A 27453-nucleotide genomic window follows, 5' to 3' on the forward strand; every position below is an offset into this window, starting at 1 on the left:
TCAGGGTTGGCCTCGATCCCCCTTTGGCTCACCATGAAGCCAAGGAACTTTCCCGAAAATACGCCGAACGTGCACTTGGCAGGGTTCAGGCGCATCTAGTACTTCTTGAGCACTGAAAACATCTCGGAAAGTTTGTGGACGTGGTCCTCCCGCCCGGACACTCTTGACAAGCATGTCGTCCACATAGACCTCCATGGACTTACCAATATACTCTGAGAAGATGGAGTTGACCAAACGCTGGTAGGTGGCCCCGGCATTTTTGAGTCCGAAAGGCATGACTTTGTAACAATATAGGCCCCTATCAGTGATGAAGGCCGTATTGTCCTGGTCGGAGCTGTGCATAAGGATTTGGTTATAGCCGGAGTAAGCGTCCATGAAACTAAGGAGTGCATGGCCTGCTGTGGCATCAACCAGTTGGTCAATTCGTGGAAAAGGAAAGCTGTCCTTGGGGCAGGCCTTGTTGAGGTCGGTGAAGTCCACGCACATCCGCCACTTGCCATTTGACTTTTTGACCATCACAACATTGGCGAGCCAATCCGGGTAGGAAACCTCGCGGATGAAACCAATTTTTTGTAATTTGTCGACTTCGTCCTTCATAGCAGCATAGATTTCGGGCTTGTACTGCCTACGCTTTTGTCGGACAGGGCGGTGCTGCGGATTAAGACTCAGGCGATGGGAGATTACCTTCGGAGATATCCCGGGCATGTCATCATAGGACCATGCAAAGACTTTGGCATTGGCACGAAGGAAGTGGATGAGTTCTTCTCGGAGACCAACACTGAGTTGGGTTCCGACCCGAACCTTGCGGTCCGGGTAGGCAGGTGAGATGAGAACTTCTTCCACACAATTGTCATCCGGTTGGGCAATAGCTCTAAAAGATGAATCACGGGGATCTTCAGGAGGATCCGGGGTAGGGCAGGGGGGAAACAGAAACAGCCATAGAGGGCTTGGCCTCTTTCTTCTTCTTGACTGAAGTCGTATAGCATGACCTGGCTGATACCTGGTTGCCTTTGACTACCCCCGTTCCACATGGGGTCGGGAACTTGATTAAAAGCAAGTGAGTGGAGATCATAACCTTCAGTTGGTTAAGGGCCGGTCGTCCCAGGATGACGTTGTAAGCTGTAGGGCAGTCGACCACAAAAAACTGAGTGGTTGTGGTAGCAGACGAAGGATACCTCCCGAGGGTAAGGGGGAGGTAGATTCCACCAAGAGGGGTGACCATATCGCCCGAAAGCTAAGTAAAGGAGCAACTGACCGGTCAAGCCTCTCCTGGTCAATTCCAAGAGCTGTGAAGGCTGAGGCGAAGAGGATGTTGACGGAGCTACCACAATCGACAAGGATCCGAGCCACGTCGAAGTTAGCTATGGTGGCCTCAATGACCAAAAGGTCATCGTGTGGAAAGATTAAATCACGTTCTTCCTCCTCAGCAAAGGAAATGGGCGACCATCCGAGCTTAGGAGTCTTTTTGCCACGGTGGAAGTCTACAGCCATAACGCCGGAGCATTGCTGAGCACTTCGGGCGTATTCCTTGCTAGCCCTGTTGGAGTTGCCAGCGAGGGTTGGGCCCCCACAGATGGTATTGACTCGCCCCCGTCATTGTCCTTCGGTCTTGGCCTTCTCAGTGGCCTCCTTTCGACAAATTCGTCCAACTTTCCTGCCTGTACCAAAGTTTCTATGGCCTTCTTAAAGGCTCGACATACTTCAGTATCATGGCCATGGTCGTCATGGTAAAGGCAAAAAAAGTTCTTGTTGGCCCGGTACCGTGTTTGTGGTGGGCGAGGTGGGAGCTTAGGAAGTATGTCCTTGATCTGGGGATACAATTCTGTATAAGTAACAGTGAGAATTGTATAGATTTTGAATCTGGAGGCATAGGATGTCTGATAAGTTTCCTCCCTTCGTTGTCCTCCCCCTCTACCATCACCAAATTGTTTCTTGGTGAATTTATTGAACTTTTTCCCGGACCCCCCATACTGGTTACCCGAGTAGGGCTTGGGCTGCGGTGGCACTATGATGGCCTGGTCGGTACTTGGACGATCTATGGTAGGCGGCTTTTTTCCATATGTTTTGAATTCAGCGGTAGCATAGGCAATGACCTCTTGCATGAGTTCCTTGTAGGTGTGCGGATTACGGCGGTTGATTTCAAACAAGAAGTCCCCCTCTAGGAGACCACCTTTGAAAGCAGCGAAGGCTACTTTCTCATCACAATCGCAACACCGAGATCGCTCTAACTGAAATCGGGTGATATATTCCCAAAGGGATTCCTTGCTGCCCTGGCGGACCCGCGTCAGGTCATCCGTGGTGTAAATCCTATCGGTCTGGATGATATACTGGCCTAGGAAGAGTTCTCGGAGCTCGTTGAAACAGTCAACCGAGCCTGGAGGAAGTTGGTAGAACCAGTTCCTTGCACTGCCAGAGAGAGTGGAAGGGAAGATTCGACACTTTGTAATGTCATCGACACCTTTGGACTCCAGAGCTGACCGGAAACTCATGAGGTGATCATATGGGTCTTCCTTCCCTGTATACGGAGTGATTTTGGGAGGTCGGACGTCGCCAACCGAAGGAGTGGACAGGATGCGAGCTGTGAAAGGTCCAGGTAGCTCCCTTGTTTCCAAAGATGGGTGTCCACCACGACTTCCCCCCTCCACTCTCCTCAGGCGCTCACTGATGTCCATGAGGAGTTGTTGGAGCTGGTCTGGTGGAAAAGATCCGCTATTACCGGAGTCAGCGACTTGCTCACCTGTGAAAGCATCATCTCATGCACGGCGCCAAGCCGAGAAAACCTGCTTTTCTCCCCGTTGTCACTTGGGACGAATAGCCTCGTCCTCCTCAAAGTCTTGGGGACGTAGGTTGAATTCACCCTGGTTCGCCCGCTACTCTTCTCGTCGAGAACGGTTGTCGTCGAGCAGATGACGGCAGTCCCCATAAATGTGGAACTCTTCAGAGCGGGTAGGATGCTCGCCAGATTGGGTCCGGGCGACCGGGTGGACAAGTCTCTTTTGGAAACCTGGGGGTGGGCGGCTGCCTTGCCCTGCGTCTAGTTGACGCGGAACATTTCGGTCCCTCCGAAGGTTCCTCCCCTCACCACTCCGGATAGTGGTATGCTCTTCCCTGTCGTGGAGAAGTCGCTCATATAGCTGCGTTGTGTCTTTTTGGAGGTCGAGCTGTTCCTGGGTTCTTTGGAGTTGAGCTTCCAACCGTTGGATGTATGCCTCCTGATTAGATTCGGCAATCTTCTTGCCTCGTTTGTCACCAAGTGGGGTGTTGTCGACTTGGTCAAGAATGGGGCCTCCGTCAGACATTGCGGGGGTCGGAAGGTTTTTGCACCTCAATTGAGGGTAGAGAATCAAGTGGGAAAAAGTTGTAACTTTCCCACAGACAGCGCCAAACTGTTGATGCTGAAAAATGGTAAAGCAGTCAACGTCGAGTCAAACCACGTGGACCCGTTGACCCACCACTGAGTGGATGACACATCGAAGTGGGGTAGGAACAGGTAGCTGGGTCCGACTAGTGAATAGTGGAGAAAGAGTGATATCCAAAGCACTCTGCGCAAGTACACAAAAGTGAGCGGGAAGGGCACCGGTGTGGTACCGGCCAAAGCGCCTCCGACGCTCAAGTCAGTGTTCAGAGAATCTGTAAGCAGAGTGAGTGAATATTATAATATTGATTGAATTGTCCCTTTTGTGACAAGAATGTACCTATTTTATAGTACTTTTGGAAGAGTGTCAACCAATTTGGTGATGACACGTGTCCCTTGTAATGACTCACACTGTAGGAGCGTCACGTGTCACCTGTTTCGTGGATCCGAATGAGTCGACACGGGTCGGGGCCTAGGAGGCTAGAGCTTGAGAGGCCGGAACCTAGGAGGTCAGGACCTAGGAGGCTGGAGCCTATGAGGCCGGAGCCTGGGAGGCCGAAGCCTAGGGGGCCGGAGCCTAAGAGGTCAGGGGCTAGGAGCCCAGGAGCCCAGGAAGGACTTCGTCTTTGGGCCTAAGAAGTCGGAGCCCAAGAACTTAGGAAGGGCTTATCCTCTAGGCCTAGGCCCAAATGACATGATGTTAAGCCTTATGTGACTTGTCGTTATGCCCATATGATTAGTCATACGAACACTTGATGTATGTGTAATTGTGTTTTTGAGCATTGAAATTGACTAAACTTATGCTTGTATAATTGTGGTTTCGATCTTTGAAAATGAATATGCTTATATTTCAAAGAAAGAATGATTTGGTTTCCATATAAATGTTTTAAATAGGTTACCATTTAATTATTAAATTATTTGTTTGGGCATAGGCCATTTTGGCAAAGGCTTAAGCCATTGATATACCCTACTTGTTATTGAATTGTTTGTATTGAAATGATTGAGTTTTGTTGGACTAGTTGAGTGTGTGATCAGTTGTTTTGGTGATGCTCACCCCTACAAAAGAATGGTTAGCTTCATAGACGTTTCGGAGAGCGATGGATGAAGGTTTGGAAGTAGAGAGAATTTACCAAGAAATAGCATACCAACACTGCCCACATCCGAATACTCAAGTGATGAAGATGATGACCCAATTATTGATGAGTTTGTTACTATCCATTTTTTTAACTATCTTTTTATATTTTAGTTGAGGATTTTGTGGAATTGATTATTTAAGGATTAATACAGCTCAATTACTTACTCATTATGTGATACCTTGAGATGTTGTTTTGTTTACACCAAAATTAGGATTTAAATTAAAGTTTTCACTTTCAATTGGATTTCAATTTCTTATTCGATGTTTTGTTTACTGATTCTAAAACAAAGGGTTTGTCTTTATTTTTGGAAATTGATTTATCTTGAAAGGAGAATATCTAAAAGCTCACTATTTTACAAAGTTTCCATTTTCGGTACACTCAGATTATTTTTATGAAAAATGAAAAAACTATTCCCCACTGTTTTGGAGTTAGTTTGTTTTTAATTTTAAATTCTTACATTGATCTTCGATCTTGACATGTTCTTACTTAGGTTTAGTGAGAGTATGTTGAGGTTGAAGATCAATGTGGCGCTGCCACAAACCCAAAGTGCTAGACCCCATTTTGGAAATAATAACAAACAATGTAAGAGGTTTATACAAAAGTGAGCCCCCAGCCCCCACTAATATTTAGTGGATCTAGCGTTTTGTTCTAACCAAGCACAAGAGAAGCCTTGAAGCCTTTTCACACAAGACAGCATGAAGACAAGATTGAGACAGTACTAACCAGTAAGCAAGCACAAGAGAAGCCCCGATCCATCCAAGTGTACCTACCATGCAAAACACAGCACTCCAAAGCGGCTCAGCCCATAAATTATGTTGTTTCTATTGTTGAAATATCAGGCATGGCTACATTCCTTCTCTCAGTAGTTTTCAAATAAGATATATTGTACATCAAACAAGAATGATTTGAAGAAATAATAAATCTAATAAACGTTGAGATATACATGATGTAAACAGAAAAACAAACCAGAAAGGCAGAAAATGAAACTCTCCAAAGAAAATTAATGCTTGAGCTGTTGGATGGACGCTAGTCTTTTGAACAGGAAAGATTCTTTTGAATATTTTTTTTGCTCAGTGCTTAAATACACTATTAGTCTTAACAGATGAGTTCCCGAAACCTTGATTAAACAGAAGGTACTGGCCTGTCCGAAACTGATACTTTGATGCTGACAGTGACACATCCTCAGCAACATCGACATTCTGCCTCCAATAAGCTCTTTCTGGTTGGATTACTATATCATTACCATTTGACAGGACACCCTGATTTTCCTGCTTGTACACAAGTTGGATTCCGAACTCCTTAATCTTCGGATTTAATGAAACACGTAATTTGTTCCCACCATCCAATTCATCATCTCCAAACAGCCAATGGCTTAGCCATAACACATCTGTATTCTCTTCGCTAACAGCCATTGTGACTGGGGAATAGGCCCACATGAGACCCTTGGTATCATTACTGACTTTAAGAAACAGAGATCCATCATAAATATTTTTTTGTGAATAAACAACACATGCATTTAAGCCTTGGATCTTGAGATTAAGATGTGAAGGTAGAGTAATAGACAACACGGAGTCACCCTTGCTCCTGTAGATGTACCACTCTGGGATCTTGTTTCCATAAAGGAAAGTGCTAAATATGCCACATTCATACACTCCCTGCATTTTCATGCACATCACTTATATTATAACAAGCTATACAAATCATAATAATAACTACTTGAGAGACAGAGAAAGAACCTGGAGGGGACCCTTCATGGTTGTATGTGTCAATCGGCTGAACATTTCGACCTCATCAGTGCTCCCAACGGATTCCAAATTGAACAGGCCCATATCTTTTATCATTTTTATGTCAACGCTTCTCAACGGTTTTATTTTGAACAAGCTTTGAACTTCAACTAATCTCTTGCATCCCCAAACCTCTAATCTCCATGATATGCAAGCATTTGGTAAACTTTTTACTCTTTTTAATGATGCACAATATCTTGGTCGCAATTCCGCTAAACATGGAGGGAGCTCTGGAAGCATTATGAGATTTGTGCAATTATTTAATAGAAGGACCTCGAGCTTAATAAGACTGCTCATGTTTACTGGCAGGCTAATAATTGGGTTTCCTCTTAGATCCAAATACTTCAATGAGGATAGACTACAAATGTCATTTGGAATCTCTGTTAGATTACAGTGACCCGGATTTAGGCTTCCTCCAAAGTTATTTCGCAATGGTAAATTAATTGCAATCTATTTTAGCATTATTAAAAAAAGAAGAAGAAAGAATATGTTCTTAAAAAAGAGGAACCATGACCAACATATTCAAAATAAAGAACTAACATACTACCAGTTATTAATTATACATTTATTTTTTTATTTTATCTGAGTCATCTAATTTGCATGTAAAAATTTAATTAGTTGTGCATAAGCGTGTGCCAATGAACTAGTGTTTAATAATGTGAAGCAGTTTTGAAGTTATTTCTTGATTTGTTTTTCTAGATTGTCATACGTAATTACATAGAATATAGTGGACTTGATAAATATTTGAAGCTGACAGTGTTACTGACATATCTTCATCACCGTCGACGTCGATATTCTGCCTCCAATAAGCTCTTTCTGGTTGGATTGCTATATCCTGCTCATACACAAGCTGGATTCCAATCTCCTTTATTTTGAAATTTGCAGTTAATGAAACATCCAACGGCTTAGCCATAGAAATGTACCATCACTATGCTCTTCGGAACAAGCCCATGTGATTGGAAAGTAGGTCCACGTAAGACCCTTGCTATCATTACTGACTTGAAGATGTACAAATCCTTTTCGTAGCGGTGAATAAACAACACATACATTTAAGCCTCGGATCTTGAGATTATGGGGGTGTGAAGGTAGAGTAATAGACAACTCAGAGTCACCCTTGTACATGTACCATTCTGGGATGTTGTGTCCAGGAAGGAAAATGCTAAATATGCCACGTTCATACACTCCCTGCAGTTTCATGCACATCACTTCTATTATAACAAGCTATAAAAATCATAATAATAACAACTTGAGAGACATAGAGAACCTGGAGGGGACCCTTCATGCTTGTAAATGTGGCCAAGTTGTACATTAGGACCTCATCAGTGCTCCCAATGGATTCCAAATTGAACAAGCCCATATCTTTGATCATTTCTATGTCAACACTTCTCAACGGTTTTATATATATTGAACCTGCTTTGAACTTCAACTAATCTCTTGCATCTCGGAAACATAGGTGATGATAAGGCCAAACACTCATCTGGTAAATTGCCTACTATTTTCAATGATGTGCAAGATTTTGCTCTCAATTTCTCTAAACTTGTTGGGAGGTCTGGAATCATTACGAGGGTTCTGCAATACTTCTTGGTAGTTTTATGAGATTTTTGCAGCCTTCAAGATTCAAGGACACAAGTTTCTTTAGCTTTCCAATGGATTCATCAACCTCAGCCAAATTTATACAATCTTTAAGAATTAATCTCTCAAGCCTAGGGAGGCCTGACAAGTTAGAGGTTGTGACAAGGCCATGTGAATGACTGAGATTAAGGATCTTCAGACTTGGAAGAAACTGTTTAAAAGAGATATAATTAGTATAACTAGTGAGAGAGAGAGAGAGAGAGAGTGGAGTTAAAATTAGTACCATACCCTGGTTCCCTTCCAAACATATTCCAGGCAGCTATTCTGCAACTCAAGACCAACTAGTTTTTCCAAATAAAAATTGGCTGGTACTGATTTTGAATGGAATCCTTGCCAAGACAACCATACTAAATGTTTTGGAAAATCTTCATAGCTTCCACTGATTTTTACATTATTGAGCAGGAGAATTTCAAGATTGTGCATCCTTCTAAATGCCTCTGTACTAAAGTCCACCTCATTTGCTGGAAGACCTGAATTGGTTGAGGAAAAGTTGATTGATTTCCAGGAGAAGAAATCAAGGCTGCGTCGCCTTAAAGAATTTCCACCAGAATCTTCAACATGGCATCGTTTTTTGTTACATCTACCAAATATTGACTCAGTAGACTCATCTTCCATCAACAAAGGAACATTGAGCATGAAGCCCTTAATAGTTTCAGTACCCTGCCAACACATGAGAACACTGGGTTAGTAACAAGTTATAAAAAATGCATAACACAAAAACCAATTAATAGACAAACATAAGGAGTATATTTGTTTCTTACAGTTAACTTTCTCAAAACATTAGACGCTTCTTTATGATGCCACACCCTACTACGTTTTCTAGGGTCAAATGATTCCTCACGAATAATATCACTAGAACACAAAAGGGCTTTTATAGCACTCAAAAAACGCTATAAAAGCCCTTTTATAGCGTTATTGAAAACGCTATGTCAGCCGACGTTATAATAGACCCAAGACTTATTATAGCGTTTTTAGAACGCTATAAAAAAATTCCTTTCTATAGCGTTTTTGAAACGCTATAAAAAATCTATATAATAGCATTTTTAAAATGCTATAGAAAGATATGCAATAGCATTTTTAAAATGCTATTTTTGTGGTATTTAAAATGAACTGTGTTGGCCCATATCTACTTCATATTTAATTAACTAATAGAATATTTTTCCAATTTGGCCAACCTTCAATTTCATACACAAGGTTCATGACCAACTAATAAATATATATATATATATAACATATTTGGAAGACATTCAAATAACTAATATACTTTTCAAGGTAGATAAAACAACCCATTATTTTTTTCCCATAAAAAACTGCATTGAAAAGTCAGATTAGACAAGGCAGCATCCAAACAAGGGACAATATATAGGTCACCCCAAAGAATTGACCTATAAAAAGTCCTCTTGAACAAAACCAAAAGAATTGAACCAAAGAAGAATTAAAGAGAGATCGAGCTTGACTTCCAAGTTGACATCTCAACAATTGCCAATATATCAGCCATAGTACTCTTCAATGCATGAATATAGAAAGTTGAAGGGTAAAGACAAATATGTATAAGTTAAAATACAGAAACCCACAAATCCACAATATTCAATAAAGTGCTTAAGATGACTTACATTCACTGGCCAAGGGAATAGAAAGTGATTCAAAAGCTGAAACTTTTCCATGTCATATTCTCTTATACCACAGTCATTATTGGATGCCATGAAATGCATTCCACCCCTGTAAAAGAGTTTCTATATCAGGCAATGTTTTATTATGAAGTGAAAAATGATTCGGATGAATAGCTTTTTATAATAGTTCTAAATTAAGATTTTGATTGTAGTTGTAGCGCACCAAGTATTACAAAGGAAAGAAAAGTCTCAATGCTCTTTATTAATTTAATCAAATTGACCAGACCACTACAAGCATAGTAAGGGCTGCATAAATTAAGCATTCCAATGACCCTGTTTTAAATTAGACAAAGGGTCAATTAAGTGCCAAACTAACCTTGGATAGTAATCAGCGGCCAACTTCTCCAATTTTGGTTTCAAATATATACACTTTCTGCACCAGCTAGCCAACCTACAGATACATGCACCCCACCTCAATAACCCATTTCAATATAAGTTTCATGTTGAAAGAAGGGAATATTCTACCAATTCCTGATAGTCGTTCATGTTGAAATATTCTACCAATTCTTGTACGGACACGTGAAGCTAGCATAGGATTATTAGGATACTTGCTATATCTACAAAGTAAAGCTTTGCAGATTGCCAGACTTATTTTAATATTTTAACAAAGAAAAGCATACTAATTAAATGAATGGAAGCTTGTAGAAAACATAAAGTATGACTTATAACATAGTAAAAACAGAATTGATATTAATTATGATATTTAACCTGGACAGGGGTTAAATCAAAGGAAGGACAAGCATCATTCTCTCTTCTCTGTGCACACACAAGAAAGTCCTCGGCCAAGCCATGCTGCTGCCACAACCTCAGCTGTAACAAAATAAAACCACCCAATAATAAAAATAGAGTTTCTAAATTCTCAAAGAACAGATGTATGTACTTTCAAATGGTTACATAAGACACATGTGAAGAAAATGAAATGGATAAACTCAACTTTCATATTTTTTTGGACAACATAACTAATTAGCAGAATGCCATGAGATATAATAGGTAATACTGTAGGATTTTTCATTCTATTGGAAGGAAATTGAGATCACGATGTTAGCATACAAGAAGCTACACAAGAAATCAAGTACTTGAGCTAGCAAAATCAAAACAAGTGCTTGAGCTAGCTAAATCAACACATGTTATATCAATCAACATTAACCTTCCCTATTAGCATATCTTGATAAAACTGCAGTCACGAAGCAAGAAAAAGAACTTTGCAATTACACTAGTAATACAATATAACAACATAGGCTATAATAAGCAGTGATAGAGAAAAAGAAAACCCCACAAAAATTATCAAAGTTTTCCTAACCCATATCTTGATTTAGTCAGTGAATTTAAAAAAATCACTCACAAGATACACAACAACATTGTGAGTGAATTTAAAAAATTTTAACTAAGAACTATGAATGAATTCAAAAAAAAACTAAAGCTAAAAGCATATATGACCAAATACTAACTTGATAAGCTAGGTAAAGTTTAAAAAGAAGCAGGGCAAGGTACCGCTTGTTCGGAGAAAACCATGAGCATTACTCCCAAGTTTGTCTCCCATTGATCATTTACTTCTAGAAATTAGCTAGCCCACTATCACCACGCACTTTTCCAGACTTTGATATCAATCCTCCCCTCTCCACAACCTACGAAACATTTCCAAAAATAAGCAACTAAGTACACACATAACCATACAAATTCTCATTCAAATCGGTTTAGCCTAAGATATAATCCACCCAAAAACTCATCAAATTATCAAAGCAAACATATAACTATTCAGCTTCACAACAAACAGCTAAAAAAGAAAATTACAAAATGCTCACTTTCCCCTTCCCCCTCAGATTCTATGCAAGAAAACAACCTGAAATTTGTCCAGAAACAAGTGTGATGGTGACCCTGGGATTCGAAACCAAGTGTGACCCTGGATTAGAAAATGTAAGAATGTAAAAAGCAAAGTACCTGCTAGAGCAACCAAGTGTACTGGTGACCCTGGGATTCGAAACTCTAAATCCTAAATCTCTAAATAGAAACCCTAAATAAAAATTACCTTCTTAAATTGGCGATGGGTGACTGAGTGAGAGTGATAGGTGAGAAAGAGAGAGGCGACGGTGGAAAGAGGGTGGCGAGAAGAAGCGACGATGGCTAGAGGGTAGCGAGAGGGTGACGAGAGGACGTGATGGTGGCGAGATGGTGACGAGAGGACGCGATGGTGGCGAGATGGTGACGAGAGGACGCGATGGTGGCGAGAGGGAGGCGAGAGAGAGTGGATCCGGAGAGGGAGAAAGGGCTGCTAGAGAGAGAGGCAGTGACAACTGAGGGGTGAGAAAGTAAGAAAGTGAAGAGATGGACTTTCTCTGTTCTCCTTCAGAGTTTTGAAAAAAATAAATAAATAAAACCAAACATGCCTATGCCCAAATTTTCCTTTGCCACGCAGCAGCTTTCATTACCCATAGCGTTTTTAAAAAGTAATGCTATAATTATATTACATACAATAGCACTTTAAAAAAAATGCTATAATTAAATGCTATTATAAGCCTCTTTTGTTGTAGTGTAATTCCCCTTCCCATATCACTAAGTAATTGATGCATGACCAACTTATTCTCATAACTGATTTGCACTAGACATCTATCAACTAGATTTTGAATTCCAATCCTTGTGTGAAAATCTAAGTTGTCCGGTATTGTAATTGTATAATCCTTCTTCCTTCCTATGAAGAAACAAGCTATGTGAAGGAATAAATCTTTGTCATGATCATCTTGTAGACAATCATAGCTTGTTCTAAGAACTTTTTGAATTTCTCCATGAGGAATCACTTCTAACTTCTTCAATTTATCTTCCCATACATCTGCACCTTTTCCAGATAGAGAAGATCCCAGAAGTTCAAGAGCTAATGGCAGCCCATCACAGTGTTGTACTACAGATCTTGAAAGCTCTATGTAGCTTTCAATAGGATGGGTTTGTCTGAAGGTATGCCAACTGAAAAGCTCAAGTGATTGATATTTATCCAATCCTTGAACCTTAAACATTTCGCAAGTTTCACTAGAATTTAACAAATTTTCACGTCTAGTTGTAACGATAATTTTACTTCCTGGGTGCAGCCAGTTCCGCATTCGAAGAATTGCATTGAATTGGTTTGAGTGGTCTACATCATCAACAACAATAAGAAGTCTTTTGCCATATACAGCAGATTTGATCTTTCTCATTCCTTCATCTGTGCTGTATATTTTCCTTGTTTTCCCCTTTTGGATATCTAAAAGAAGTTGTCTTTGCAAGCGAATCAAATCACTAAGTTTTCCTGACCTTTCTCTATTTAAATCTGCAAGAAAGCTGCTGCCTTGAAATCTATTGAAGTTTTGGTTATAAGCAGCTTTGGCAATGGTGGTCTTGCCAATTCCGCCCATCCCACAGATCATAGCTACACCAACATCATTCGATCCATCTTTCAACCACATGTTTATGCCTTTCACACGATCATCCATTCCGACCACAAAGGGTGCAACATATAATGCTTTGTGATCCAGTTTATTTCCAACCTCCTCAACAAGATCTTGAATAAATTGCCCCTCGTACCTATAAATATATTACTGATATCATCATATATAAAGAAAAAAACAAATTTAACTTCTGTATAGAAGGGTACAATTGATGATAATATCAAGTTGAAATGAATGATTATACCCACTTACTAATATTGAGTATATATAAGATATGAACAAATGAATCTTAAATTTTAATAAAATGTTGTCCAAATAAAGAAGATTGAACCAAATTCCAACATTTAAAGTGAGAAGCTTTTGGGAGTGAAATTATTACCCATCTCCTAAAACGATCCCGCCCAGATCTGCAACACTTCTAAGAGCTCTTCTCCAATCTTCCACCTTGTCCATCTCCTCCTTGAAGCGCTGTTCATGTCTACCAAATGCATCTGCAAAACTCCCAGTTTGCTTCCGGACATGGGATGGATCCACATGATAGAAAACTGGCACGACCATGTGGCCATCAGTTGTTCTGCGTTTCATGATCATGGCAAATTCGTCCAAGCAGGATGTTGAGGAAGCGTAGTCCTTGGAAAACACAACTATGGATACTCGTGACTCTTGTATGGCTTTCTGCAGCTCAGCCTTGATTTCTTCTCCTCTTTCAATTTCATCATTGTTGATGCAAATTTCCGTAAGATAGTTGCAACAACTTAGAAATGGTGACTTGGTTGATCCGAAGCCTTGCTGGATGGTGACGTGAGATCTTCCTGTAAGAGAAACAAGATCAAAGGAGATAGACCGGTGTGGTACCAGCCAAACACACTCCGATGATGAAGTCAGTGATGTGTGTTTGATGGTGTTTGAAAATAGGTGAGGAAGAACAAGGGATGAACTTAGGAGAATGGGAAGAACAAGGTAAATGTTCTGGGTTTATCCTCAACAAGTTGGGTATGCTCTTGGGGTGAGTGAGAGTTTTGTGTAGGTATTTTCTGGTGAAGGGTTGATAGATTCGATCCTTGATTTTGTGCATATAAGTTGGTATATATAGACAAAGGAGGTTGTGATGAGTAAGTTACCTGCATATGGTTGGCTGGTTGAGAAAGATCCACGCGTTCGGTCGTGAACAGTGGCATGCACAGCTACCCACCTCCTTTGCATTCAATGCAAGTATGAAAGATTCAGGTGAACTACCTCAGTAGTCATGAATGTGAGCTGGGAAGTCCCATATGTCAGAAGATCTTGTCAGGTGCATTTAAGTATTGCGGTTCGTCCCAACGTGATCTTCCTTGGAAAGGCGGCGGGAAGCCGAGCCGACCCGAATGCATATCCTTATGTGTATACATGAAGTTCATGTGTGATCGGATCGGACATGGAATTCCCAACCGAGCTGATCCAGTAGGTAGTGCCCCCTTCGAGTCGTAACCGGTCGTCGCTAGAACTAGAAAGGATGTTCCCTCGGTGCCGAGCCGAGCCGAACCGGGATGACCATGGAAAGATGAACATTTAATCCTTTGGGAGATCATCGGTTCGGGTCGGACCGAGCACAGAGGACTCGTCGTGGTGATCCGACCTGAGCTGATAGAGGGAGTGCCGCGCTGTGTGATGATTTGGAGGTCAAAGTTTGACCACTGAGAAGTCAAACACTGAAGTTGGGTTTGACCGGCCACGTGTCCAGCCATGGTTGACTGTTGGATCGGTGTGGGTTTATCCACAAACAGGAGTCCCCCAGCTTTCGATCCGAGCGGACAGTGGTGGATTGGAAGTTGAAGTGTGGTGGCCTTCCCAAAGATGATATGTTGCCCGATCCGAGCCGAACCGGACAGGTCTATATTCCCGAGGATACGAACAAGTGATGACTTATGCTTGGCAAAAATATCTCGGGGACAGGCGAATGGACGTTTGGTGTCTGCATGGGGGAACGTAAGGGTCACCTCATTTATGGGTATTTTGAATGTTGACAGGTGGCATGATCTGGGATCTGAAGTGCCATTTTTGGAGGGTCAGGATCAGTTTGCATGGGGATATAAAAGGGCTTCTTTCTCTTTCTTCCCTCTCATTTTCAACTTTTCAGTTTCTGAAACTCTCTCTCTCCCTGCAAGTCTCTCTCTCTCCCCGCAAATTTCCTCCTCTTCCTGCAATTTGGGTGGTGGTCCGACCGTGATTTTGACTAGGCACGGTTGTTGGCGAGGTGGTTCCGAGTGGATAGGGGGCGGATAGTTTGGCCGGACAAAAACCAATAAGTGATTCTGTCCATTTTCTGAGTTTTGCATTTTTCAGGTTTTCTGGGTGTGTTCTTGAGTGTTCTTGAAAAAGGCACTTTTTGATTCAAAAAGGTAAGAGAGAGAAAACAGAAAAGTGTTTGTGATGTCAACCACTGATTCGAGCGGTCGGCTCGGCTCGGGGGGCGCTTTTGAAGGGGACAGCAAGGCCGAGCTGAGCCGGAGCCCACCAGGGGGTGAGGCAGATTGGGATAATCTGTCCGAAGAGCTGAACGAGGTCATCTCGACCTTAGATCGTAACTCGGGCGAAGTGCGCCAACCCCGGGGCGATGAGGAGGATGTAGACGCCGAACCGAGCGCCAGTGTTCCGAGGAGGCTCACCTCAGGCTCGGAAGAAAGGGACAGGGGTCACGAGGCGTCGACTTCGGCTCGGCTCGGATCGGTGATGGGGAGTCCGATCGATCCGGACTTCTACGAGGAGTTGGCGTGGAAGGCCGACCAGATTCCCAATGAGATAATCGAGTTTCATCTTAAGGATCTGAGGGTTCAGTACGCCATCCCCGAGTCCGTGCTGACAAGGCTGCCGACCGAGGGAGAGAAGCCGAGCCGACCCCCAAGGGATGGGTGACCATGTACCCCGAAATGTTTGAGAATGGGGTTCGGCTTCCTCTGCATCCCTTCCTGCAGGATTGGCTGGCCATGATCGGCGCAGCGCCGCACCAGCTTAATCCTAATGTATACAGGATCATCCTGTCTATGCATATCTTGTGGCACAAGGTGCACAAGTGTGTGCCAGACAAGGACATTCTGTTCTGCTCCTATGCATTGAGGTCGAAGCAGAAGACCGAGCTCGGCTTCTACAACCTCCAGGCCTACTCGGGGCCGTTGTCCACCAGGAATCCTTCTTCCCAGAAGACTTGGAAGAGGAGATACTTCTTCGTTTCTGGGGATTGGGAGTTCGCCGATCCGAATAGTCCTCCTCCGGCTCGCGTCCCCAGAGCCTTTAGGATTCCAGGTGGGCATTGGATATCTAGGAGAGCCGATCCGAAAGAGACTTGTGTATGTATATTATTATTTTTTTTTTTTTGAGGCAAACTCCTTCTGTTTCATTTTTGTAGTTAGCTGGGGCAAGTACAAGCTTCGGGGCGAGCTCAGGGACCAGATCGCCGCGATCAGGGACTCGCCAGCAGAATACCTGTCCACGAAGTTTCTGCTCGGGAAAACCCAAATCAGGTCGAGCGGGATCTCCTGGTTTGTACCCAGGTGGAATCCGAGGACCAAGAAGGGGATGAGTTCCGCCGATCTGGAGGCCCGGCTGAGGAGGAAGGCGGAGAGGAGCGCCCAAAGGAAGTCTGCAGGTCGGGCCCCCGCCGAGCCGATCCCCGTGCCTGCCGTCGCGGCAACACAACCTGGGCCTTCTGTGCCGAGGCCAGATCGGCACGGAGAGAAGAGGACCCGGGCCGAGCTCGGTGGTGCCAATGCCGAAGTGTCTGGCTCGGCCTCCATGAAGACGGTGGAGGTGGACTCCTCCATCTAGCCGTTCGTGACCGGCTTCAAATGCGTGGTCACGCCGAAGATAGTGGAGGGGCTCTGGGCCTGTCAGGAGACGCCGAGCTTCAGCAGCAAGGCATTGAACGTCTCTTGCCAAGCCATGGTGGTAAGTATTTTTGATCTTGGTTTTTACGCTTTTTCTGATCGGCTCGGACTAACAATTTCTCTGTTTTGCAGCTTGCCCTCAGGCAATTTGAAGCAGCCCAAGCCACCGTCGACGCCGAGGCGAAGATGAGGAGGCTTCGAGAGAGGAACGGCGAGCTGAGGGAGAAGCTGGCCGAGGCCGAGAGGGAGGTCAAGGCAGAGTGCAATCGGTCCCCCGGTCTACGGACCAAGTTAGCCGAGCGGGAGGTGGAGGTAGCTCGGCTCGAGAAGGAGCTCCTGGAGTCAGAGCAGAAAGTGGCCAACCTGGGCCAGTTCATTGACGAGCTCCAACGAGACGTCGAGGCTGCCGAGCAGAGAGCCGTCGAGTCTCGGCGTCAAGCTGGGCTGCCGAGCGTCCAGGCACTTGTTGATGCCCAATTTGAGGGGTATCAGGAGCTTCTGGAGGAGATCCGGTTGAAAAGGCCGGACTAGGGTGTGTCATTCCTCGGCGAGTCTGACGGCGAGGAAGACACCCAGGAATGTCAGCAGGAAGAGCTTCCCCCTCCCGATCGCCAAGCTCCTGCCGAGGTGGTCGTGTTTGTGGCCGAGCCGACTCCGGAGGATCCCCCGTTGCCTGAATGTGAGCCTACCCCGATTCCCCCAGTCCCCGAATCCGATCCCAACGCTGAGATGCAGATCGGTGGGGTCGAGGTGGTGCAGCTCGGGGAGAAGACGCCCGAGGAGTCCACTGAGTCGATCCTGGAGGGGCCTGCCGAGCGATCTGCATGATACTTATGTTTTTGCTGTTTTTGTTATGTTTTTTGTTCCCGAGCCGATTTGTGGCTCTGGTTTGGTTGATTTTGGAACAATTTGTTTTTTGGCTCGTCATGTTATTAATCTATTCAGTATTTTCTTTATGAAACAAGTTGTTGTCAGTTCAGCTCAAGGATGAAACTAAAGACATAACAAGTAACACATGAATAAGAAAATGATAAAAGTAACAATCATGATAAAAACAAAGGCATTTTGAGATCGGCTCGACTTGATGATCGCAATGGAATAAACTGTAATGATAAATTACAACTTGTCTTCGGATCAGCCTGATAAGCATAATGAAGATAAGTAGGAATTTGAAAACCCTAATGATCCCAAATGGGCCTGATATACCCATTAAAATATTAGGAATTTTGTTTTTGAGAAAAATATCCAAACTTACTTTCAGATTGGCTCGGCATGCGCGATGAAAGCTTGAGTTTGAGGGTATATTTTTCTTTTAGAAATATCCTGTTGAACGTTAGGACTGTAGAAAGTCACTTCGGCTCGGACAAGGATTTTTATAGACCTGATAAGTCTGTACTATGCCGAGCATCGGGCCGAAAATGGTGCGCCAGCTCGGCACAGGGGTTTATAGACCTGATAAGTCTGTAATATGTCGAGCATCGGGCCGAAAGTGGCGCGCCAGCTCGACACATGAGTTTATAGACCTGATAAGTCTGTAATATGCCGAGCATCGGATCGAAAATGGCACTTCAGCTCGGCACATGAGTTTATAGACCTGATGAGTCTGTAATATGGAGGCCGAAAATGGCACTTCAGCTCGACACATGAGTTTATAGACCTGATAAGTTTGTAATATGCCGAGCATCAGGCCGAAAATGGCACTTCAGCTCGACACATGAGTTTATTATTTTTTCGAAGGAAACACTTAGATCTTTCCTCTTTGTTGGAAGTGTATAGGAGTAGAGTCCCCAGTGTTTGCTTCGAAAAATGAGAAAAAGATGAGTCAAAAATGTGTTCATCCTTTCATTGATTGGAACAAATGTTAGGTCGGACAGTCCCCGATCCTAACTACATTTCACTGATAATAAGTCTTCAAGTGTTCAGCGTTCCAGCTATGCTTGAGAGGCTTCCCAGCCAGAGTGGCCAAGTTGTAAGTGACAGGCTTGACTATGCCTGTGATTCTATAGGGTCTGGTCAAGTTCGAATCAAATGAGCTCTCTTTAATGGCGAGAGGGTTCTTCTTCATGACGAGACTGCCCAATCTGAAGCTTCTGGGTTTGACCCTTTTGTCCAGTGTCATTGGTCTCCGAGTTGTATGTTCCGGTTCGGAATGAAGGAGTCTCCATCTCGACCGGAACAACAGCATCGGTTTCGAACGCCAATGAATAAGGTGTTTCCTTCGTGGAATTGCGATAAGAAGTTCGGTAGGACCATAATACCTCTGGTAAGAGTTCAGGCCAATTTCCCTTAGCATTATCGAGCTTGGTCTTCAAGGTCTTCATGATGATCTTGTTGATGGCCTCGACCTATCCGTTTGATTGCGGATGGTAAGGGGCGGTAAAGCGCAAGTTGATGTTCAGACGTGAACAAAAACTTCTGAACTTCTTACAGTCGAATTGCTTGCCATTGTCCGCGATGATAGTGTGCGGCATGCCGAACCGGCATATGATGTTCTTCCAGACGAAGGTTTCCATCTGCTCGGCTGTAGTGGTGGCTAAGGGTTCAGCTTCGGCCCATTTTGTGAAGTAGTCGACTGCTACTACGGCCATTGTGACTTGCCCCTTCACCTTCGGCATAGGGCCGATCAGATCGAGTCCCCACTGCGCGAATGGCCAAGGACTGGATATAGAGGTCAGCAATTGAGGAGGTTGATGGGAGACCGTGGTAAACTGCTGGCATTTGACACAAGCGCGAGAGAGATGATCTGCGTCCTTGTTCAGTGTAGGCCAGAAGTAACCCTGTCTGATCGTCTTGTAGGCGAGGGCTCTTCCTCCAGAATGGTTTCCGCATATCCCCTCATGGATTTCTCTCAGTACGTCCTGACCTTCTTGGGGGGTGACGCATCGTAAGTAGGGTAGGGGAAGCTCCTCTTGTAGAGCCGACCATCGATTATGCTGAACCGAGCCGACCTAGTCTTGATGAGACGTGCCTTGTCCCTCTCCGGGGGGAGGGTCCCGGAGACCAAGTAGTTGATGATCGGCGTCATCCAGTTCGGCTTGGTCTCGGTCTGCATGATGGCAGCTCCTTCCTCGGCAGTGCTAGGCCTATCCAGGATTTCAACTGGGACATGCCTAGCAGATCCGGTATCTGTGGCTGAGGCCAAGCGTGCCAAGGCATCAGCTCTGCAGTTTTATGCCCTCGGAATTTGGGACAGTTTGTACTCCTGGAAGCTCTCGAGCAGCGAGCGAGTCTTCTCGAGGTAGGCAGTCATGTTAGGTTCTCGAGTCTCATATTCTCCCAGTATCTGATTGACGATGAGTTGGGAGTCACTGAAGATGTTCAGTCTGACCGCGCCGAGCTCTTTTGCCAATCTGAGCCCGGCGATGAGTGCCTCATAGTCTGCTTCATTGTTAGATGCTTGAAACCAGAAGCGAAAAACATACTCCATCACGATTTGTTCTGGGGAGATCAAAACAAGCCCGGCTCCACTTCCCATTGCGTTGGCAGATCCGTCCACGTAGAGGGTCCAGGTGAGGAGATCAGCCTGGCTACGTTCGCCGTTTGTGTTCGGATCGGACGCAGTTGGTGTAGCGTCGGCGTATGGTGGATCTTCCGTTGTGGTGGTGGATTCACAGATGAAGTTTGACATGGCCTGGCCCTTGATGGCTGTACTGGGACGGTAAGTGATGTCAAACTCGCCAAGCTCGATTGACCACTTTATGAGCCGACCCGAAGTCTCGGGTTTGGCCAGGATTTGCCTGAGTGGCTGATCGGTCAAGACGACGATTGAGTGAGCCTGGAAATAGGGCCTTAGTTTCCGAGCTGAGCTGACCAGGGCGAGGGCCATCTTCTCGAATCTTGGATATCTGGTCTCGGCGTCGGCGAGGGCTCGGCTCGTGTAGAAGACCGGATGCTGTACCCCGCCGACCTCTCTCACCAGAACCGAGCTGAGAGCCGAATCAGATACGGAGAGGTAGAGAAAAAGTTCTTCACCTTCCTCTGGTTTGGATAAGATTGGAGGTTCCCCCATATGCCTTTTCAGATCTTGAAAGGCCTGCTCGCATTGGGAGGTCCATTCTATGCCCTTCCCTGCTCCCTTCAAAGCCTTGAAGAAAGGGAGGCACCGGTCAGTGGATTTTGAGATGAACCGGTTCAGGGCAGTGACTGGAACGCGAGGGCTCGGCTCGTGTAGAAGACCGGATGCTGTACCCCGCCGACCTCTCTCACCAGAACCGAGCTGAGAGCCGAATCAGATACGGAGAGGTAGAGAAAAAGTTCTTCACCTTCCTCTGGTTTGGATAAGATTGGAGGTTCCCCCATATGCCTTTTCAGATCTTGAAAGGCCTGCTCGCATTGGGAGGTCCATTCTATGCCCTTCCCTGCTCCCTTCAAAGCCTTGAAGAAAGGGAGGCACCGGTCAGTGGATTTTGAGATGAACCGGTTCAGGGCAGCGACTCTTCCAGTCAAACTCTGGATTTCCTTGCGTGTCTTTGGGGACCTCATATTAATCAAGGCTTGGATTTTCTCCGGATTGGCCTCGATCCCCCGTTGGCTGACCAGGTAGCCAAGGAACTTTCCTGACCGAACCCCAAAGACACATTTGGCTGGGTTCAGCCGCATCTGATACTCCTTCAGGACTCCGAACATGTCTGAGAGGTCCTTGACGTGGTCGTCCGCCTTAATGCTTTTGACCAGTATGTCGTCCACATAGACCTCCACGGATTTGCCTATGGAAGATCTGAACATGTGGTTGACCAGCCTTTGGTAGTGGCTCCAGCATTTTTGAGACTGAAGGGCATGACTTTATAGCAGTACATGCCGCGATCGGTTATGAATGATGTGTTTTCCTGGTCAGGTTTGTGCATTAAGATCTGATTATACCCAAAATAGGCATCCATGAAGCTGAGGAGCCTATGTCCCGCCGTCGCATCGACAAGCTGATCTATCCTGGGTAGCGGGAAACTGTCCTTGGGACATGCCTTGTTCAGGTCGGTGAAGTCCACACACATCCTCCATTTCCCGTTGCTCTTCTTCACCATGACCACGTTGGCAAGCCAATTGGGATAATTGACTTCCCAGATGAGCCCGTTGTTTTGCAACTTGGTCACCTCTTCAGCCATGGCTGCATACCTGACCGGATCATACGACCTCCTCTTCTGACGGACCAGTTTGCATCCCGGGTCGATGTTCAGCCTGTGGGTGATCACGTCAGACGATATGTCTGGCATGTCATCGTAAGACCAGGCGAACACCTCCGCATTAGCGCGGAGGAAGTCGAGTATGGCCGATAGCTGTTCTGGGCTGAGCTGGGTTCCTATTCAGACGAGCCGATCTGGGGTGTCTCCTGAGATCGGCACTTCTTCCCAGGCTTCGGTCGGGAGGGGGCGAGAGTCCGAGTTCGGCTCGGCCGTGAAGTCGAAAGTCTCCGCCCTCGGCCACCTGCCGGAATCAGCAATGGAGTCCAGCTCCTGGGACTTTGGCGGTTGACCCTTCTGCCTGATAGAGGTGGCGTAGCAGGATCGAGCTGAACACTCGTCTCCCTGAATGACGATGCAGTCATCGCCCATTGGACACTTGATAAGGAGGTTGGCGTAGTGGACTATGCAGTCGAGGTCGACCAGGGCCGGTCTGCCCAGGATAATGTTATAGGCTGATGGTCACTTGACAACGATGAAGTATGTCATGTAGGTTTTCTTGACTGGCCCCTTCCCGAGCGAAAGGGGATGGTAGATGTGTCCGAGTGGTTGAACCACTTCTCCCCCGAACCCGATCAAGGCTGGCGTATCAGCTTCTAACTTGTCCTCGCCAATGCCCATCTGCTCGAATGCAGAATGGTAGAGGATGTTGACTGAACTTTCCCTATGGATGAAGGAACGCGCGATGGTGGTTCCGGCCACCTTAGCCACTATGACCACCGGATCGTAATGTGGGAATATGATCCCGTTCACCTCGTTTGGCTCGAAGGTGACCGGTGCCCAGTCTTTCCGTTGTCTTTTGGAAGTGCTGGGCTGACCCGCTTGGATCGACAAGGACTCGTGAGCATGAGCCGCCTGTCTGACGTACTCTTTCTGGGATCGGTTCGAGCTTCCCACGAAGGTTGGGCCTCCGCCGATCGATCCTATGGCGGCGTCCCGGACGTCGATGGTGTTGGTGGGCTTCTTCAGTGCGGCCTTGGGTACCCTAGGCCCGCCGGCAAGGAATTGGTTGATCTTACCCGCCTGGGCAAGAGTCTCAATTCCGTCGCGGAGGGCGTAGCCGTCACCCGTGACATGACCATGATTGGAATGGTACTTGCAGAAGACGCCATCCTTGATCTGATCTGGGGGTGGTCCCTTGATCTCCCTTGCAGCTGGGAGTTGATCCTTGATCTTGGAGAAGATTGTCTCCAGACCGGCGTTGAGAGGGGTGTACTCCGTGTACTGGACAAATTTGGGCCCCTTGCCCAGAAGTTGGCGCGGTTCCTCAGTCCGGAATTTCTTGGTTTGGACCTGAGGCTTTGGGTTTGCGACTTCCCCTTCCTTTCTTTTGGCCGAGGTCGGCTTGGAATTCAAGGCCTCCACTTGAGCATCCCACTCTTCTGCCCGCGCCAATTTGGTGGCTTCGGCAGAAAGCTCATCATAGGTGGAAGGAGGGTTCCTCATCAGATAGGAGCGAAGTCCCCCGGCGAGCAGACCTTGCATAAGAGCATTTTTAGCCGATCTATCGTCGTAATCGTCACACTTCGTATACTCGATGTTGAAGCGGATCAGATAAGTTTTGAAACTCTCCCTTTCCTGTTGTTTGATGAGTGACATATCGTTCAAGTTGTAGAGTCGTTCGGATACAACCCGATATCTCGTCAGGAAGGCCCTCCGGAGGTCGGAGAAAGAGTCGATGGAGTTCGGCTGGAGAGTTCGAAACCATCCCCGAGCCGATCCCTTCAAGGTTGAAGGGAAGATTCTGCACTTCGTGGCCTCAGATGCCTGGCGGGCCTCTATGGCGTATCTGAAGCTGTCAAGATGATCGTAGGGATCCTTAGTCCTGTCATACTGATCCATCTTGGGGGGTTTGGTATCCCTGGAGACCTCAGCATCCATGATCCTGCTGGTGTACGGGAAGGGGAGTTCTTCCCCATGATCAGTTCTACCGGTGCACCCCCTGGAGACCTCGACTTGGCCGAGCCGATCGTGGACACTCCAAATTTGGCTTTGGACCAAAGTCCGGACAAGATTTTCCACATTGGGTGTGGTCGGCTCGGCCGCAGTCTCCCCTGAGCACTCGGTCCGGTTACCGAGTCTCTCGTTCGCCGGCTGACGAGTGATCCTCTCGCCCACCGGACGCCGGTCGGACATGATCATGATAGATCCGAGCCGGTCATTCGCGGATCGTCTCCCTGAACGAGTTCCTGACGGGGAAGGATCTTGGCTGGTGGTAGGCCCGAGCCTGTTCCTGATTGATACCCTGGGTTCAGTCGAACCGGTTGGACTGATAGCCCCCAATCTGAATCGGGCTGGAGGTCGTTGACTTGTGTTCGGATCGACACGGTTTCCCCCCAAACCCTTGGGAGAGTGTTTCCTGAAGGCCGCCTGCTTTTGCTGAAGGAGACGGTGGGCGTTCAAGAACTCGGCCTGTTCGGCCGGGGGCATGTTCTCGAAGCCCGAAAAGGTGCAATCCGCATCCTGCTGAGGGGGCTGACCGTCCGGCTCGACCGGAGTGCTCTGCCGAGAAGGAGATGGCGAAAGGGCCTCCTGCTCGGTTCGGGTTCGAAGCGATCGGAAATTCGATCTTCCGCTGTTCTCGAGCTGAGCGCGATGACGCGCAAGTTCCTCGGCCAGTTCGGCTTGTTTTGCGAGCAGCTCATTATTCTGTTTGAGAAGTGCATTCTTAGCGGTCAGATGTCGTTGGTTCTCCCTAAGGAGTTTGTGAGCAGCCCTGATTTTTGAAGGGCCTTTGGATTTCGGTGTTCTAGGAAGCTGTGCTCCCCTTGTCTTCTCAGGTGTCTCAGGCTGATGTTGTTCATCATTCTGGGACGCTCCTGTAGAAGAACTGCTGTCACGAAAGATGGTAGTCATGATGACTTGTTTGGAGGAAGAAACTTAGCACTTGTGGTGATGAACACAACAGCTGAAGACGATCTTCCCACAGACGGCGCCAATCTGTTGATGCAAATTTCCGTAAGATAAATGCAACAACTTAGAAATGGTGACTTGACTGATCCGAAGCCTTGCTGGATGGTGACGTGAGATCTTCCTGTAAGAGAAACAAGATCAAAGGAGATGGACCGGTGTGGTACCAGCCAAACACACTCTGATGATGAAGTCAGTGATGTGTGTTTGATGGTGTTTGAAAATAGGTGAGGAAGAACAAGGGATGAACTTAGGAGAATGGGAAGAACAAGGTAAATGTTCTGGGTTTATCCTCAACAAGTTGGGTATGCTCTTGGGGTGAGTGAGAGTTTTGTGTAGGTATTTTCTGGTGAAGGGTTGATAGATTCGATCCCTGATTTTGTGCATATAAGTTGGTATATATAGGCAAAGGAGGTTGTGATGAGTAAGTTACCTGCATGTGGTTGGCTGGTTGAGAAAGATCCACGCGTTCGGTCGTGAACAGTGGCATGCACAGCTACCCACCTCCTTTGCATTCAATGCTGCATTGCATGCAAGTATGGAAGATTCAGGTGAACTACCTCAGTAGTCATGAATGTGAGCTGGGAAGTCCCATATGTCAGAAGATCTTGTCAGGTGCATTTAAGTATGGCGGTTCGTTCCAACGTGATCTTCCTTGGAAGGGCGGCGGGAAGCCGAGCCGACCCGAATGCATATCCTTATGTGTATACATGAAGTTCATGTGTGATCGGATCGGACATGGAATTCCCAACCGAGCCGATCCAGTAGGTAGTGCCCCCTTCGAGTCGTAACCGGTCGTCGCTAGAACTCGAAAGGATGTTCCCTCGGCGCCGAGCCGAGCCGAACCGGGATGACCATGGAAAGATGAACATTCAATCCTTTAGGAGATCATCGGTTCGGGTCGGACCGAGCACGGAGGACTCGTCGTGGTGATTCGACCTGAGCTGACAGAGGGAGTGCCGAGCTGTGTGATGATGTGGAGGTCAAAGTTTGACCACTGAGAAGTCAAACACTGAAGTTGGGTTTGACCGGTCACATGTCCAGCCATGGTTGGCTGTTGGATCAGTGTGGGTTTATCCATAAACAATCATCATCTCTAAAGGTGTGGATTCCTGCCCCCTCCAAAGCTCTGTAGAGATGATCAGTAAAACCCTTGCGTGTGTCTTCGCTTCTAAAACTCAAGAATGCATGATATCTACACCTGTTTGAGGAGGAAGCATCCATTTGTGTTTATGTTTGTAAATGCAGAGTTTATTGAAATGTATATGCAGTTTGTGTTTGTATTATTGATAAGAAAAGTGGGAATGGATGGACAAGCTAGTCGCCAAGATGATTTTTACTATTTTCAGCACCAAGAGGATCCTGCCAAAAGATAATTTTAGAATCATGTGTTTTGATGAATAATATTCCGGACAATTGGGAATTCATTGGATAATTTTAGATTTGTTGCTTAATTTCTTTCTTGTTTGATGTTCAGTTTCTGATGGATTCTTTGGAATTTAGGAATGGCATAAAAAATTGCAAGTCAGCAATTTCTCCTGGTTTTTGATGATTTTAGCAATTTACATTGTCATTTTCTTGGCTTTTCCTATTATTTTGGCTGTTTGCATATATTCATGAAGATTAGATTGAACTATACTAATAATAAAAAAACATAAAAAGATAATTATAAAAAACTAGAATAAACACAAATATTTAAAAGGATTATAAAAACATGTAAGTAGAAACGATATAATAGCGAGAATCATAAATTTCATTGATAGAAAATTTACATAATAGCAATAAAGCACACTTGATACAAACTTTATTACAAAGCAAGCAGATATAAATATTCTACATAGAAATTTGGTGATGAAAATAGACTGATCCTCAAGGAAAGGACAAACGGACAAACCAAGCACTATAAATAGATAGGAATCTTATTTTTCCTACAAGAAGAGGAAAAGGTAGATTCAAATAAGATTTGCTTTATCAGCCAATAATTAGTTTGTCTAATAATAAGACAGGGGACACATTACTAACTGGAGTCTATAAAAGTCATATAGTATTCAATAATGACTTTTAAAAAATTTGTAATAAAAGTCCAGGTATATTTAAAAAGTCATTAATTTTTATGGAATTTATTTAATGATAGATTTTAATAGACTTTGAAAGACTTAATATATATTTTAAAGTCATTATAAATTCGACCTCTCCCCTGCAGATTTTTAAGGATTTTTATACTCTCTAGAACTCTGTAAAAATCTGTAAATTTTGCAAAAGTCTATCACTTAAAAAAGTCTACAAAAGTCTATATAAATCTATATACACTACACCATCCTTAAAAAAAAATGTTAAATTTTGAAATCCTAAAAATGCTATTGGGAGCTCTCTAAAGCTCGCCTCAGGTACACATGCATCTACACAACATATATATATATTTTTTTTTCATTTGATCTGGGCTGTTTGTTTCTCTTTTTATGTCTTTATTGGTTTAATGATGTCAACTGCACTACCGAATAAGATGTATCCAAAAGTTT

At 45.1% G+C, this 27453-nt stretch overlaps 3 protein-coding genes across 3 annotated transcripts; all 3 read right to left on the reverse strand.

Moving 5' to 3' along the window:
- Positions 1 to 1222, reverse strand: LOC147285960 (uncharacterized). Its single transcript, XM_086239309.1, has 2 exons — positions 1076 to 1222; positions 1 to 969 (listed from the first exon to the last, which is right to left on the reverse strand). The coding sequence occupies exons 1-2, from the start codon at positions 1220 to 1222 to the stop codon at positions 1 to 3; spliced, it is 1116 nt and encodes a 371-aa protein (XP_086095435.1).
- Positions 1223 to 1481: 259 nt separating this feature from the next.
- LOC147285961 (uncharacterized) lies at positions 1482 to 2672 on the reverse strand. The gene has a single exon (XM_086239310.1). The coding sequence runs from the start codon at positions 2670 to 2672 to the stop codon at positions 1482 to 1484; it is 1191 nt and encodes a 396-aa protein (XP_086095436.1).
- A 2387-nt stretch (positions 2673 to 5059) lies between these two features.
- Positions 5060 to 26158, reverse strand: LOC147285962 (disease resistance protein RPV1-like). The gene is made up of 8 exons (XM_086239311.1): positions 26026 to 26158; positions 13370 to 13709; positions 12113 to 13126; positions 8669 to 8756; positions 8136 to 8567; positions 7838 to 8058; positions 6228 to 6684; positions 5060 to 6146 (listed from the first exon to the last, which is right to left on the reverse strand). The coding sequence occupies exons 1-8, from the start codon at positions 26156 to 26158 to the stop codon at positions 5562 to 5564; spliced, it is 3270 nt and encodes a 1089-aa protein (XP_086095437.1). The 3' UTR covers positions 5060 to 5561.
- Positions 26159 to 27453: the final 1295 nt, after the last annotated feature.

Source organism: Dryas octopetala, chromosome 4, assembly GCF_963921425.1.
Source record: "Dryas octopetala chromosome 4, drDryOcto1.1, whole genome shotgun sequence".
Taxonomy (NCBI): Eukaryota; Viridiplantae; Streptophyta; class Magnoliopsida; order Rosales; family Rosaceae; genus Dryas; species Dryas octopetala.

Bases quoted from the DNA above. Each gene is read 5' to 3' on its own strand.
- LOC147285960 (XM_086239309.1), bottom strand. From the start codon at position 1,222: ATGGTCACCCCTCTTGGTGGAATCTACCTCCCCCTTACCCTCGGGAGG. The intron at 970-1,075 runs GTTATGATCTCC...ATACGACTTCAG, and splicing joins CGGCCCTTAACCAACTGAAG to TCAAGAAGAAGAAAGAGGCC.
- LOC147285961 (XM_086239310.1), bottom strand. From the start codon at position 2,672: ATGGACATCAGTGAGCGCCTGAGGAGAGTGGAGGGGGGAAGTCGTGGT.
- LOC147285962 (XM_086239311.1), bottom strand. From the start codon at position 26,158: ATGGATGCTTCCTCCTCAAACAGGTGTAGATATCATGCATTCTTGAGT. The intron at 13,710-26,025 runs ATGATTGTTTAT...TTTGCATCAACA, and splicing joins AATCCACACCTTTAGAGATG to ATGATGAAATTGAAAGAGGA. The intron at 8,568-8,668 runs GTAAGAAACAAA...ATGTGTTGGCAG, and splicing joins ATGTTTTGAGAAAGTTAACT to GGTACTGAAACTATTAAGGG.